Here is a 16,607-nt window from a genome sequence, read left to right as displayed (position 1 = left end):
GAAAGAAGGGGGAGAAACTCAATATTATTCAGAGCCCCATCGCTGAAGTTACTGTAAGATCTACCAAACGTATCTGGCCTGTGCTTCATTCTTTTCCACTTCTGTCATACACACACACACACACACACATATTCCCAGTCTCCCTCTCTCCCACACATACACGCATGGAGGAAAGAGGCCTGAATTACAACAGCTGAATCATTTTACAGCAAAGGTTTATCAGGATCATTCCAACAAGGTCCCTTGACAGAGGGGAACATGGAAAACAGTTTCTGGTTAACATCCAGACTTAACAGTCAATTTCAAGAGACAATGGACAAAAAGATCCGGTTTGGAGTACAGCAAAAAAAATAAAAAATAAAAAAATAGGGGTGAACAACCCCAGCCATGACAGCCCAATCCCATGACCCACTAAAGCTCTAGGTTCAAGGAGCAAAAGGGAAAGTGTGTGTGTGGGGGGGGAACTCCTCACTCTCAAGCTATCAATTTGTCACAACTTCCCTTGGAAACAGCCTGGGGACTTCAAATGAGGTTTTCAATTTGTAAAATGGCATCTTTTACCCTATCAGACCAGGAACCCATCGGTGGTCTGATTCTTCCACGGGCCTCAGCTCCTTGAAGTTAAATTTAAAAACCAACAATTAAGAGTGTGAGATAGAGATACTGGGCCTGTTCAGACCTGGTTAGGAATGGTTCACACGATACTCTTAAGCCATAATGCGCCTGTTCAGACAACACTCTAAGCCATGGTTAGGCCACTAATCATTTTGCAGCAAATGGTTAGTGAGCATGTTTAAACCATGATTATCTAGCCACCATGGTTCACACTACACGCTAAGTCACAGTTCACATGACACACTAAGCCATAATGTTTAGCTCAAAATGCTTAACCACGGGGGCTTAGTGTGTCATCTGAACAGGGTCACTATTAATCCTGTATACATACAGCACTTTTAGTACCCAAAAGACTTCATAGTGACAATTCTTCATATTCCTATTTTACAGTTGGGGAACTGAAGCTAAAAAAAACAGGATTACTCGCTGAATGCCAATATTCGACTCCAGGGCTGAGCTAAGATTTGAACTCCCATCTTCAGCTTGGAGCCCCAAGGCTACATCAAATGCTCTATCAACTGGACCATAGCTTTGGAACAGACATTAGGAACAGATGGAAGAGGCCTATTTGGAAGTACACGGCTTTCCCAGTCCCCAATTTTGAAAGGAAATGCATCCTTCCTATTTGGCAAATATGCACAAACCTATTTTAGGATTTTAAGAAGAGGAAGCCCTGTATGCAATTTAAGCAGCAACAATGAAATTGACAGCAGCCCATGAAATGCACCCCTGAGGACATGCAAGTAGCCTCATGCTGGCTGAGGGTTATGTAAGCAGAGATCACCCGACTGCCGGGGAGGGGAAGACCACTATCTGTAAGACAGGCAGACCAAGCACAGAGATCAGGATTTATTTATTGTTTGTGGGGGGAAATAGTTGATATCATTCTCACAGAGATATTTTTAATATAGGCTGTGCTTTGAAAACGAAGATCTCATAAGGCACATTGGATTGTAGACTACAGGAGACATTTCCTACTGAGGTTTGCTCATTACGGGTAATTTTTAAAAGGAACATTCTTTCTAAGCCTAGACCGATATTTACAACATTATCAAATCACTTAATTCATATGCCCCTAAATAAAAGGCTTATTAAAAGTTAAAAACAATGGTTTTCCAGACCTTATGAAACTGGCTTTCTTATAGAACGAGTACCCTTCAGTGCTTTGCCTTTTGCATCCCCACGTGTCAACAGCAGATGTGGAAAGGTTCCACTCCCTTTCCAGCAAGCATGGTGCTCATTTTTAACTCTTGATAGACAATGTAATCATCCATCTTTTATTCCCATTTTACAGAGGAGCAAGAAAAAGGCCAGGAGGGGGGCAGAAGTTTTGGACCTTGCATTCAAATCAGCATCCATACACCTACAGCTAATTCCAAAACACTGCATATAAGGGTTCAGAAAAACAGATGCTAACTTCTGCCCATTAAACATTTACTGTTGACCAAATGCAACCAAGTTAATGCACAGGCTCTTTCTGTGCAACGGGAAACTGATTTTCCAGGCTGTGGAACTGCAGGAGCCAACATATTTTTATTGAATCAGGCTCATTTGCCTCCAGTAAAGGTTTCCACTGCATTCTGAAGCTTTCAGCAGACAGATTGATATTGTTAATAACACCTAAGTCCCATACATTCCAGAATTCATTTATATATCAGCATTTTCCTCAACTAGATCAGGGGCAACGTTGCACCCAATTTTATCAAAGGTTGTGCATAACCATCTTTCGAACGTCAGAGCCTCCACTTAACGATGCCATTAGGAAAAGCTGTAGCTTAATCACAGGTTTTAGGTATGCCCTAGTATTATGAAAATTGAATACTTTTATTATTGGATTAATTTAACGTTTGGTAATGGTCACATGATTGCATGAACGTTTTAGGCTAGGTAGCCAAAGGACTGCATAGGAGTTCTTCTTAAATTGCATTTCTTCCCTTCATGTACCTGTATGTTTTCCCCAGTGGAGCCAATAGTAGCTGGCGGGGTGGGATGTGGTGGAAATGTCATCAGGGAGAAAGCTTTTACTTAAAAACAAAATACCTCCTTGAAAGCCACTGTCCTCATGTAATTCAGGGGCCTCTGCGGCTGCATTTAACTCTAAGTTCAAATGTTCGATGATCTGACCATGGCTCTCCCATATCTCATGTAGCTTGGCTCTCAGTAATACATAGGACAGTACTGCTACACTAGAAAATTAGAACACTCCCAAAGACTGAAGTTTCATTCATGGTATTAAACTCAGCATCGATGGAAACAATCACACGTAAGAGTGACAACACACATGACATGTATATTAGGAAGAGGGTGGTGTGCATTTGTTTTTAAAAGCCACACATTTTTGGAACAAGCATGAACAAAATAAACAATGAATCAGATTGTGACCTTCTTGTTTGTTTACCACTGACTTTCACTTAATACCTTTACTCCTCCCTTTTGTTTCTACTCCATTTCCTATTTTCTTGTACCTACACTTTTTGATATATGAAGAAGGGTGTAAAGCATAACAAGTGGAGATGAAAGGACTCAAGATCTAAATGTCGTTGGAAGTAAAGCGACTCATGAAGCGACTGCGTGCACAGTGGGTTATTCTTTTTTTATTAATGACACTTATTTGTAAATGATATGTTTACTGTATGCATTAAAGATAAAAAATTAACATTTCTATTTTAGTTGGGCAGGACAGGGGTGGGTCAATTTAAAGTTACTATCAACATTAAAACAGGAAACACATTCCAACAGGGCTAGAAAAAAATTAAGAGCCACCAACAAATTTTTAGGCAGCAATCCCACCCAAAGCTGATTTTTTTTTAAAAAAAATTACATTCGGAAGTGCTGCCATCAATTTCTAAGCAACTGGGCAACCAGTTGGCATTTCCATTGGCATTTCTCATGGGCATGATCCAGGGAAATAAATGGAAATTCTACAAAAGCCCACTGGGCTCTACATGAATTCTATTCATATGGGTTGCATATGGGAAGTGCCCATGAGACTAGACATGCAGAGTCAGTTCAGACATAACACCAAGGCCTGATCTACACCAAGCACTATGAAAGCGGTATATGGTATGTGCCAATGGGCCCCAACAGTTGTCAGTGCACTTCAATACTGCTATAAAGCAGTAGTGTGGCTCTTGCCTCTTATATACTGCTCTCATACCGCTTTCACAGTGCTATATCCTACTTGGTGTAGATCTGGCCCAAATCATGGTTTCCTGCTATATGGAAGAGCCACAGTGCCCAAATTCATAGAATTATGGTTTGTTTAAACTATAATTAGTGAAAACACAACAAGATCTGCGAACACGGTTTGATCCTGGCTTAATCTCTCTAACTATATTTTAAACAAACCATAGTTTCCCATGTTCAGACATCACAAGGAATAGTGATGAGTTTAAAAACAAAAGCAGACACTTCTGATCTCTTTCTCTTCACACATGAAAGGAGGAGGAGAATGAAGAGGGGAACACCTGAGGCTAACAGGAAACCACAGCTTCTTATTATGTCTGAGCTGGGCCCAAGTTTAAACATAAGATAATCATGGAATAAATGAGAAGGCCACTTTAAAGATGAGGGGCGGAATCAGACATAGAAAAGGAGACAATAACTTAAGGCTTTTGCACTCACTCTGCAAAGATCAGGTTTCTAAAATAGCCCCATTATCGTCTACTTGTGTCCTCAATCACCCTAAGTCAGAATTTTGCATCACTTAATTAGAACAGGAATCCACATAGGTAGATATCTGAATAGAGAGGCCATTTTGTTGAAATTTACATGTTTTTTCTTTGAAAGGTCTCAAATTTGATCCAAGTCACTAAAATGTGTTGCATGTCAACCAGTGTTCATTTTGTTCAAAACAAGATGGAAGACTATACAAAGCCTATACAAGGCATGTAGTCCAGGTAGTTATAACCTTAGATAACCTGCATTATTCATCACTTTTTCAACATTTAAATTCCTACATGAAAATTAGCAGAAAAGTATTTGCCGTATTTTGAATTGGAGACAATTCAATTAGACACTCCCCAAACTATGCACATTTACTTGGAAGAATCTCCATTGACTTCAATTGATGGGTTGCCTAGTGCTTAGGACAGATCATATTCCACCTTGCCTTACATTGATGGGTACTGCATCAATATGATAAAATGGCTGTTTCAGATGCCTAATTGTGTGGTACCCGACTATGTGAGGAAGGGTAATGTAATTATTTGAGATTATCTTATGGAAAAGATGACCACATGGACTTAGATCTGCCTTTCCCAACCTGATACATGCCAGATGTTTTGAACTACAACTCCCACCATCCCTGACCATTAGCCATGCTGGCTGGGGCTGATAGATGCTAGGTTGAAGAAGGCTGTCTCAGACGACCAAACAAATGCATTTTGTGTGGCATTTTGCAGATATTTGGTGCATCTTTTACGGGCGCAGGGGAAGGGGGGGAGATACATAAGTCACCAGGCATGCACATCATATCACATAAAAGAAGATGCAGTTATGCAAGCAGCTCAACGTGTTAAGACATCCCTACACTGTGCATGAAGTAGGCATGTCACCTTAAGAAAAATATATAGGATTTACGTGCAGATTCTGCTAATTTGCCAATACTATGGATATTTCCGGAATGCACTATATCATTTGTGAAGACCACAAGATCAAAATTGTGTGTTTGTGTGTGTTGGGTGGGAGGGTAACACCTTTTAAAGCCAAGTGTCATAAGACGCACACATTTTCAACTATCCGCCTGTAGAACTCTTGTCCTCTGACAGTCCTTTGACTGCCTCCAGGTAGCCTTCCCCGCCAAGATCTCTCCTTTGGCTCCTCCCACTTCTGCATAGAGTCAATGCCTTTGAGTTGTCCTTGACAAGCGGAAATGCTGCCACTAGTGATGAAAGCCTTCAGCCTGACAAGCACTGGCCAGCTACCTCGTATTCCCCACCCTCTTATCTCCAATGAAAACGGATGGCTTTAGCAGCATGTGCACTTGTGGAATCCAGTTTATGCTCTCTGGAATGGAGAGGTTTCGAGCTAATATAGCTGCAAATCACTCTCAGCATCGAGACTGTCAGTTTTGAAAGGGTCTATACAAAACAGCAATACTTTTTCCACCAGGACTTGGAAAGGTTTTTCATTTTGTCTGGGGTCCTGCTTTTTGATTTTTTGGGTTGTTGCTGTGTATCCGAGTACTGAATGCCAGCAACAATGGCAGCGTCAAAGACTTCCTTGAGGTTCTTCTGAGTCAAAGCGGAACACTCAATATAAGAGGCGGCTTTCATTTCCTCGGCACACAGCCTCGCGGCCTCCTCAGCCACCGGCTTTTCTTTGCATTTGTCAAGCTCAATGAGAACTTTGACATCTTCCCGCAGGTCTGACTGCGTCCCAACGAGAATGATGGGCGCTTTGGGGCAGTGGCATCGGATTTCGGGAACCCACTTTTCGCTCACATTCTGGAAGGAGGAAGGACTCACGACACTGAAGCACAGCAAGAAGATGTCCGTGTTGGTGTAGCACAGTGGGCGGAGCTTGTCAAATTCATCCTGCGCAAAAGGAAAAACAATGTGAATGTCGAGAGACAAGTCTGATTCAGCAGCAAGGACATGCTCAAAGCTCCATGAGGCAAACAGCAAGAGAGAAACCCCAACTCCTGACCATACAAGCAATGATCATGTCTACTTAGGAATCCCTGGCTTTCCCAAGGGAATGATTTCCAAACCAGTGCTCATACCTGAATAATTTTGAAAAGGTAGCAAGGGGACACACATATAGATGCCTTTCCCAACCTGCTGCCCTCTAGATGTGCTGCTACAACTCATCATCATTACCTAGCCAGATTGTCCAGGTAATGATGATGAGAGTTATAGGCAACACATCTGGAGAGCACCAAGTTGGGAAAGTCTGCTACATAGCATAAACATAGCAGATTTACAGAGCACAGCTGTTTGAACGCTACCCTATGGGGGGAAATATAATAAAAGCTTCCTTCCACACAGAAAACTAGAAATCTATGAACAAGACTAGGACTGGCACTCTCCTGTGTGACAGGCAAGCTTTTCACAACCAAAGGGGTTCTTGACATGGGACATCATTCAGTCATGCAACTCACCTCCTGGATTATGAAGTGGTACAGTCCCAGGTAGAGATGTGAAGACTTGGAGGGGGGGAATATATTCCACTAATCAGCCCAAACTTTTCTTGGGAAAAAATTGTTTAAAAAATGTTGTTTTTCTCCCCAGCCCTTCACATTTCTATTCCCAGGAGGTCAGTCCCAGAGGTTCCTGCTCAAGATAGGTCAACCATATAGAAGTGAGGATGCAATAAAGGCAGATCATACAGGTGCAGCATCTGCTGATGAACAAAAATAGGAGATGGAACTGCGCAAGGGAGGGCAACTTTCATCCTTGCATCATGAAATTCCTCAGAGATTGCTATTGGGTTTTGTTTCATTTTGTATTTTTATGAGTGACCTTGGAAGGGGAGTGGGAGCATGTTGATGAAACTTACAGATGGTGCTAACTTAGGAGGAATTGGAAATACTGGAAGGATTGAGAAGTTAGGCAGGATGAATGAGATTAACTATATGAACTGAAATAACGCAAAGGGAATTAAACTGAATAATATAAACTTAGGAAAAAGAAAAGAGAGAAAGAGAAAAGAAGGGAGAACATTACTACCCGGCGATTCAGCAGCTAGAACAGACTCATATGGAATGTGATCTCAAGATCTAGTCAAATCACAAGATGACAATGAACTGTCAGTGTGATGCAGTTGCAAAAGGGAAAATGTGATTCTCAGATGTAAGAGGCAGTGCAGCGGCCAAATTTAACATCCTGGCCACAAGCCTGCAAACAGTCAGATGTGTTTAAACTAGGGGTGATTCTGCACAAAAAAACATGAGATAGAAAGATTATCTAGAAACCAAATTGGAGGAGAAACGAGATTCTTGATGTCTGAAGGCCCCAGTGGCCAGGCCCAGGTGGCTAGTAGGAACCACTGGAATTTTGTATCTCTGCTTAAGGCCATTTTCTGATGGTCATCTATGTTCCAGGAGGATTAACTCAGACTGAAGCTACCAAGTACAATGATAAAGAAAGAATAGAGAACTTCCCCTCCAAGCAAAGACTCAGGCCTTAGCTAGACCTAAGGTTTATCCCGGGGTCGTCCCTGCCTGCTCCCGGGATATCCTCTGTGTCATTTACATGAACAGGGATTACCCCGGGACGATCCCGGGATAAACCTTAGGTCTAGCTAAGGCCTGAGATACCTTGAATTGGTTAACTTAAGATTCTACAGATGTACCAGAGGAAGTAACACAGTAGAACGAGGTATTATTATTATTATTATTATTATTATTTATTTATTTATATAGCACCATCATTGATTTTGAGCCTAAATATATTATACCAGTTTAAAACTGGTATTAACTGGCAGTATTTTAAAACTGAAATTAGAACAAGGCTCAGTTCTGAGAGGTGCAACATTGGGGAGCTAAGATTCTCACCACGTTCAAAGCAGAGCTGGATACATGTATGAAAAATATCTCATAGGTTTTCTATTCTGGTCCATCGACTGTGAGATCAATGGGATTAGGATCAGCTCTCCCTGCCCCATCATCTTATCTTGGAAGCTCTTTCCCCCTTTCTCTGGAGCTTTCGGCACAGCATGTTGCATGATTTAATGGGAGTTTCCAAAAACATTTTCCTTGGAAACACAATGTAGATTATGCTCATGCTCAGGTGCTGACTCAGGATTATGGAGGACTGACTAGTTAAACTTCACATCAGATGGACTAGTGACCTTGCCTCCTGCTGCCAGCATTTGGCTTGGAACACTTGCTTATCTCAAGCATTTTTGCCCTTTAAGCATCTGTTCTCTGCTTGTGGCCATCACTGTGGTGTGCCTGCACAGGATGGCTGTCTTGCATGGGGCTGAGGACGTTGGTCTACAGCACCTTTTGACCTCTTTCAACCCTACGCAATGCAGCTTAAGCCCTTATTCATCTGAGTGGCTTAGAACTACACCAAGCAGGATATAACACTTTGAAAGTGGTTTGAAAACAGTATATGGAATGTGTCATGCTCTCCAACGGTTGTCAGTTCACTTCAATATCATTATAAAACAGTAGTGTAGATCCTGCCACTGTGTCACTACAGGTGAGAAAAGGTCATGGATTTGGTTAATGGAGGGATTCAGATAATCAAGACACATTTGATGACAGTTTGATACTAAATCCAGGCAAACCCTGAAAAGAAAGCAAGGAAGAAACCTAGCACAAAACAATCATAACCGTGTTGAAGGCTTCAGGATTTAATACGGCCCTTCAGAGGCCTACTGTTTTAAGTTCACATTTACTGTGGCCATCAATTTTAATGAACTATGCTTGACACACTTCACACGCCATGAATAAAGAACAGCTTATATTCTCATGTGCTGCCTCCCTCCTCATTCAGCCACCCATCTCACCGTAAGCAACATGTCTTCTTGTAATGCTTTCTTGTAACTTTTGCTTTGGGGTTTCCTCCCCCACCCCCGGTGTGTGTATTCACCCAACTATTCCGAGAAAGGGAAATCTCTAATAGCAACCACGGAATTTGCCACACAGCACTCTTGAAGATCACAGAGGTTTCAGGAATGGCAGGTGAGGAAAGCAAATGGAGGCAAAGATTAACGCCTTGCTTTCATGCTGACAGCAGGAGAAAAACACAGCAACACTGGCCTCCTAAACAGATAGGATTTGCCTCAGTTGCAGTGGCATTTTAATTAAAATTCAGCGTGTTTCTCAGAGAGTCTTAAATTAACAAGTCCAAAGAGCAAACACAGTCTGAAACGCCCCTCCTGTGCCTGTGCTTTGTTGCCAAACAAGCACTCGCCTGTGAATCTGGAAGAGAGCTCAAGATATTTATTTGCAATGTTTTTTGAAAAGACCAAAGATGTGCAGCTCTTCCAAATGCACTTCAAGGAACAGAGACAAGCCCCCTTCTACTTGACTGCACTGCTTTTCAGGGGCACTTGCAAAGGGAGACAGAGGCTTACAAGGCAAGTCAGAGAAGCAGACTTCATTAGCTCGCTTGTTTCGCAGACTTAAGGCCCTCAGGAAGCCAGGCGAGAGCCAAAGACTCCCGTCACTTGGCTAAGGAGGCAGAGTTCGAACTGAGGCACGTTGTGCTATGCTGCAGCTGCGCACGCCTGCGAGGACGCTATAGTTACAAATATTTGTGCAATTAGAGCTTGTTTGCATGACCCCATAGCCAAGAGTAACAATTGTCACATGGATGACATTGTGATGCTTGGAGCTGGAAAGAGTATGCATGATCAAACAGTAAACCCAGAGACCGAGGCAAGTCACACGTGTGAAAGAGATCCCTGAGATAAACAAGGGTTCTTTTCTCACCTCTTTTCTTCAACTGACAGACCACTGGAACAATGGATTGTCTTTAGCAGAATGAGCTGGGGGCGGGGGAGGTAAATGCAGCAGGGTTGGCTTACCAAAACTTGAAGTAAGTGAAGTAATCTACGTTATCATCACAAGAGGCAGGCCTCCATAAGACCATTTAGTCCCGCATCTAAAATTACTTAACTGTAGGGGTGTGCACGCTCCGCCCCGCGGGCCGATCCGAAAATTTCGGATCAGCCCGCTCCGCGCCGCTCCGCCCATACTCTGCTCCTCTTCGCCGCGGAGCTCCGGCTCCGAATCGGAGCTCCGCAGTGGAGGGGAGTGGTGCCAGGTAAGGCCGGGAGAGGAGGGCGGGGGGGTTACCGGGCCCTGCCGCCGTCGCCGCCCGTGCGGCGACAGCGGCAGAGCCTGGTAAGGGACCAAGGGGGAGGGGGGCCTTACCTGCCTCCGTCCGCAGTCCGTCGGCTTCTTCAATTGAGCCCGCGGTTCAACCAGGAAGTCTAGGCCGCAAGTGCGGCCTAGACTTCCTGGTTGAACCGTGGGCTCAATTGAAGAAGCCGACGGACCGTGGACGGAGGCAGGTAAGGGAGAGGAGGGGAGGTTTACCGGGCCCTGCCACTGTCGCCGCATGGGCGACAGCGACAGCGGCAGGGCCCTGTAAACCCCACTTACCTTTCCAGCGGAGCTCCGGATCGAGGCGAAGAATCCGCCTTCACCTCAACCCTCTTCGCCATGCTCCGCCGGCCCCCCAATCCTCTTCGCCTCCGCCTTAAGGGGAGGCAAAGCACCCCGCTCCACTTCTAATTCGCCAGTCCGATTAGAAGCGGAGCACATCCCTACTTAACTGCACCACTGGCCATACATCACAAAGAGGACTCTTTTTGCCTGGGTCTGAACTGTCAATTTAAAATCATCCAGTGGGCCACTTCCAAATTCACATGTCCACAGGCACACACACACAGAGCGTATTTTCTTTCATATACAGATGACACACAACTTCCCCCCTGAGCAACATCAAGAGAATGTGGCTACTGCAAATGAAACAAGCTGGTCTTTCTCCTCCTACAGCAGCCACACTTTGCCGTGGTACTCACATTACTCTGGCGACAAGGGAGCAGCTGCAGCACCAATCCTTCCTGTTCCTGCAGGGTAACTGAGAAACGATGAGGAACAAGACCATGCTGCAATCCCTCCTCAGTAAAGTGGGCTAGTGCTGACGGTTGCAGGAGGTGCCATATGGGCTCCTCCTGCACACACCCAGATGTCTCATATCACTTTGGGAAATGGCCCAAGGATCGGTGCTGCAGCAGCTCCCAATCTGCCATGGCAACATAAGAACCCAGCCACATGGAGCAGGTGTCATTCTGAAAGAGAAGGTTGATCATTTGTGAAGTTTGTAGGTCCAATCATTAGAGCCGTGGGAAGGGTGTAATGAGCCAAATGAAGAGGTGGAAAGAATCTAATCTGGCCAAAAAAAACCACCCCACATCACAGGACAGCTCTTTGCAAAGGGTGAAGAACTCCTGGTGATTTAAAAAGATCAAATCACAGAATCCTAGAATTGATTCCAACTCTCTGCAATGAGCAGGAAAACCAATTAAACCATCCATGAGAGGTGGCTGTCCCAACCAGAGATGCCTTTTCAAAGGTATGCCAATGTTATTTTCTATCACTCCACACAGGCACACACAGGCCAGTTTGGCCACCATTTCAATTAAATAAGTCGTTCTACTGACCTGGCCAGCTGTGTCACAGAGCTGGAGCCTCACCGGTCGGCCATCTACAGACACGACAGCTGAAATGGAAGGGGAGGGGAGAACTAATGAGACCTTTATCAATTAATGAAGAATTGTGTCTTTGCTCACATTTATCATTTACCTTTGAACCGATTCAGATCTAACAGTTTAAGGAGCTTGAAGGGAGCCTTTCCGTCAGACTGTCAGACTCCTGGGCTTGCCCAAGTTCTTCGGGGCTTTCTAAATTCATCACACTCCAACTGGTAAAGTAGCAAATTGCTGAATGAAGACGCCTTCACAGCACAAAAAGAGAGCTGTCCCAAACACCCAGGCCGGGTTCCTCCCTCCCCACCCCCAACTTGCTTGAGGATTGATTTTCTTGTCACGTTGTGTTTTCAAAGCCTGGGCACAAAGGGAACCCACCCACCCGGCCCGGCCTTGCTTTAAATCACAGAGAAGACAATGCAAATATTTACATGTTTTCCCTGGGGAAGCTCTTCTTCTTTCCACTCTCCTTTCAAATCCTGACTACAGAATTTATCATTCCAGAAAAACTAGCTCGATACAGAACCACATGCAATCACTGACTGCCAAGGAGGCCATTGTTAGGGTCTCTTCATCATTTAAGCGCAAAATGCTTTTCTTCTCTGGGTTTGGTTGGGTGTCGTTTTTTCTCCACCCCTGGGCAGGCCGCAGTTTTATTGCTTTTGTTGCTAGGATTTGCTGTATCAATTTACAATATTGCAGAGGGAAATTGTGCCCTTTAGGTATTTCTTTAAGACGGCAACCTTTGCCAGTTACAAAGCAAATCCACTTGCAGTTAACATTCGGCAAGGACATGCCCTGGGAAGAAGAAATAATCTCAAAAACTGTTCTATGAAGCCAAGCGTTCAATCGTAACTGCAACCCTCTGAACTCAATTCCAACTTAAGGCTGGCAGCCTACATATGGTGACTTGGAAGTAAATCCCATTGAACTAAATAGAAGTTAGTGCCAAATATACATGCATAGGATAGGGTTACACATCCTATGGAAATAAGCCAGTTTTAAACTAGAGGGAGGCCACCTTAAGTAGCTTAAGCCTCAAAGACCCACTCCCTCAAGGCCGACACCTCACCACTGAGGGCCACATTTTATATTACAACAACCAACAAGTGGCTCGTCATCTGTAATGCTTCAGGGACATGCGGGAAAAGGCCCCCTCAGAAACCACCACAGAGCAGCAAGTGACTCCCAGTTTCAGGCATGTGTTTAGCATGTATTTTCAGAGCCGCAAGTGCCCTTCAAGTGTTATGGAGGAGCTGCACCTTTTATGCACAATGAGAAGTGGCACTGAAATAACTATCCTGAAGAGTGAAGACAGGAAAGATGACCCACTTATCAGTCACCAAGCTTATTTTAAAAATTGGGGAGATTGACAGGCCCTATTGAATTACACCCATTCACATGGCAAGCGGAAGAAAGCCATCTCTCCGCACTGGTTTTCTAGAAAATCAATGGCAATCTAAACTAATGGAAGATGGATGGAGGGAGAGAGGACTGGTGGAGGGCTTACTTCACCCTCCCCCCTTCTGCACCCACCTAAAGGGATAAGGATTATGAGATAGCCAAGAGGATTTGCAAGATGATAGGAAAGTGTGATGTTCTGGGAAAATAAGGAATAGAATTATCCATAGGCACAATTACACATAGGCGCTCAGCCTAGCTTCTCTGATCCAGGGATCAATCCAACCCACAGCCATAAAAATACTTGGCTCTGTATGCTAAAGAACAAGATAACCACCTGCCACAGAGAAGCACATGGGTAACATACACCCTACAAAAGCTGCCCCCACAGCTAGTTAGAATTCTGAGGAGCCGGGTTGTATTTGTTAGCAAGTTTCTAGCTCTTATCGTTGGAAACAGCTTTGGAAATATTATGGAAATAAATAGTGGTTGCTCCGAAACTGCAAAGCAAGCCAAAAGTACATTACAGCTGCAATCCTATGCACATTTACCTGCTGAACACATTAGGATTTACTTCCCAGTGAACGTGCAAAGGAAGGGGCTGCAACTCTATTGTTTCAAAGTCCAGGTTAAGAAAGAATTGCAAGAGGCTTTTAATCTTACCCCAAATAAATGTTAGATGCAACTAAAATATGCAAACTAGCTGCATAGTGTCCCTTAGACGGAAGAGTTCGTCTTCATACTGGCGGTGTCCCTCTTCCATTTCCACAAAAAGGTGGAGCAAAACCGCCTGTTGGCCTTGCTTTCCGTACAAGGTGGGAAGCCGTTGAATTCGATCCACTCGGCCGCCTGGCCTTTGATTCCATGATTTACTAAGCTCCTCCCCCCAGGAGACGGGGTCCCATTCATAACTCCGACATCGCCACTTTCCCCATCCGTGGCGGCTCCTTTCCACCCACATCTCTCTCCCATCTCCGACGCTGCCCGGCTTTCTTTTAAATCGAAGGGTGATCCAAGCCATGGCATTCTCCCTACTCAACTTCATCTTAAGGGGAACCGCCCCTTTCTGAGTTGAAAGATTCAAAGTCAGCCAGAAGAGACGCCAGTGAAGAAATGGGGGGTGGGGGGAGAGGGGCGGGTCGGGGCCTGAAATGAGACCCACGCACCCAAGCTGGATCCTAAGACCACATTCGGGTACAAAAAGAAGCGACCTAAGGGGTGCCCTTCCCCAACTCGGCCTCTCTGGAGGGTGGTAGAGGACTGAACTACAATTCCCATCACACCCAGCCAGCTCCCGGATTTGGGCTGATGGGGTTTGTAGTCTAACTCCTCCAGAGGGCGCCGGGTTGGGGAAGACTCTCCAAGGGTCTGTCCCAAGGTCGAGGAACCGCCTTTCGCACGCACACACACCCCGCCCCGATCCCTTACCTGAAAAATTGTCGAAGGCGGTGGGGATGTACTCCGTGGGGTATCCATTGGTGGTATAGCTCACCACCAGGCTGGTCTTGCCCACCGCGCCGTCGCCCACCAACACGCACTTGATGCTGCGCCGGGGGTCGGATCCGGCTCCTCCAGCGCCGCCCCCAGCTCCGGCCCGGCAGCGGCTGCCCAAGGCGGCCCCCAGTGCCGCTGCCCGGCTGCTGCGGACCCGGCGCGGCGGCACTGGGGGCACTTCGCAGCCGCCCGGCAGCGGCTTGCTAATGTAGCCGGTCTCTCCGTCTTGCTGCTGCGGCGGCATCCGCCTGGCTCCGCGCCGGGAGAGCCCCGAGGACAACGGAAGCGGCAGAGCCACTGGCGGCGGCGGGAGGCGCAGGGAAGCAAGCGGGGCGGGTAAAACAGGATCTTCCGAGACGGGCGCGCCAAGCTCCCTGCTTCCCGATCCCTGCAGCTCTGGATCTTCTTGGAGCGCCTCCGCCTTGCAGCCGGCCCCGAATCGAGAGACGCGCGCCCTTGCCTGGCTTCTGCGGCGCGCCCCGTTGTACGACGTGCAGGCTGCTGCTGCTGCTACCGCCGACCCGGCGCTCTGCTGCCGCCAGATGACATAATCCAGAAGAAGAAGAAGACAGAGGGAGCGAACCGAGGAGGGCGGGGCGGAGGGCAGTGGGCGGAGCTTGGTGCAGAGGAGGCAGCCGGCAGGCGGCGCTCCTAGCCGGCTCCCACGTGCCCGAAGCGAACGCAGGAGGCGAGACGCGCTCGCTGCACGCAGCAGCCGCCGCCACAACTTGTGGACGGCGTGGAATCCTTGGCTACGTTCAGGGCGCTTCCCATTGGCCAGTCTTCCCCTCTTTCGAATGCTTACGACAATTAGGTTTATATCTATTGGCTGGACGTATTCAAGGGGCTGCCTTTCCTGCGCCTCCCGGGGTGCCTGCTCGTAATCATTAGGCCCCTCCTCCCGTCCATTTCCTACCTAAGTCCGTGCTCCTTCCTACGTATCCTAAAATGCCTCTGTCTTTCTTTCCTTGCTTCCCATTCCCAGCCCATTCATTCCATTGTGTTCCGCCTCTCTGAATCTCTTCTTCCGTACGTGTCCTCCTCTTTCAGGGCTGCCGGATCGATACGATTTCCAGCACGAGGAACAGCCGAAAATTAATCTTGCTCCGAAAACAAAAGTCGTTGTGGCACCTGAGCCAGGGGTATTGCTACGTATTTAAAAGATTCGGGACCCGATCTTTCCATTGGCATCAATGGAAGGTGTTTTTTCTTTCTTTCTAAACATAATTGCCATTTGTGAGGAGGGGGGAACCTCTCCGACTGTGATTCCCCCAGGAAATCCCGCCCCCCGCATGTCGCCTATGTTTAGGGGGGGCGGGGAGAAGCTTTCCCATTAGCACTAGAGGACATTTTGGGCTCTGGGGAATAGATCCGGGATCATGGGGAAAAGATTAGGGGCAGAGCCCCATGCAGTGGAGGCTGGTGGCTCAGATGTCAGGGAAGTGGTGAATTCGCTCTGGGTTTCAGTCAGAACTCTAAAGGAGCTATCCAAGGTGCTTTGACTGAAAACGAGCGGATTCGATGCCCCACTGACATTGGAACCACCAGCTTCCATGGGCCCAGACCTAGCACCTCAAAGAATTAGAGAATTAACACTTTATTTATTTATTGCATTTTTATACCGTCCAATAGCTGAAGCTCTCTAGTCCACGAATTGGACTCTAGGCCATGAAAGCATCTGCCATTTTAAAGAGACACAAGACTCCTTGCTGTTTTTGCAGGTGGATTACTAAACACCCTGAACACACTTTCTAAGAACTAAATCCCATTGCCTTTACTAATTGGGGACATCTGATGTTCTAGGGGGCTAACAATTCTCGAATAAAGGGACAAAAAGGGGGAGGGGATGCCATTACAATAACAGGCAACTGGCAATTCCGCCTGTCTTGATGTCTGTCTTTTGCTCCATGCATGCACGCACGCAC

General features: G+C 46.1%; 1 protein-coding gene across 1 annotated transcript; it reads right to left on the bottom strand.

The window, feature by feature from the left end:
• Nucleotides 1-3,429: 3,429 nt before the first annotated feature.
• Nucleotides 3,430-14,926, bottom strand: RHOU (ras homolog family member U). Its single transcript, XM_063124389.1, has 3 exons — nucleotides 14,617-14,926; nucleotides 11,743-11,801; nucleotides 3,430-6,152 (listed from the first exon to the last, which is right to left on the bottom strand). Exons 1-3 carry the CDS (start codon nucleotides 14,924-14,926, stop codon nucleotides 5,697-5,699), a joined length of 825 nt encoding a protein of 274 aa, XP_062980459.1. The 3' UTR covers nucleotides 3,430-5,696.
• Between the last annotated feature and the right edge of the window lie 1,681 nt (nucleotides 14,927-16,607).

This window comes from Elgaria multicarinata, chromosome 4 (genome assembly GCF_023053635.1).
Source record: "Elgaria multicarinata webbii isolate HBS135686 ecotype San Diego chromosome 4, rElgMul1.1.pri, whole genome shotgun sequence".
Lineage (NCBI taxonomy): Eukaryota > Metazoa > Chordata > Lepidosauria > Squamata > Anguidae > Elgaria > Elgaria multicarinata.
This window is presented reverse-complemented; position numbering and strand designations above follow the sequence as displayed.

Bases quoted from the DNA above. Each gene is read 5' to 3' on its own strand.
- RHOU (XM_063124389.1), bottom strand. From the start codon at position 14,926: ATGCCGCCGCAGCAGCAAGACGGAGAGACCGGCTACATTAGCAAGCCG. The intron at 11,802-14,616 runs GTAAGGGATCGG...CTTCCATTTCAG, and splicing joins CGCCTTCGACAATTTTTCAG to CTGTCGTGTCTGTAGATGGC. The intron at 6,153-11,742 runs GTCAGTAGAACG...CCTTTTGCGCAG, and splicing joins TCTGTGACACAGCTGGCCAG to GATGAATTTGACAAGCTCCG.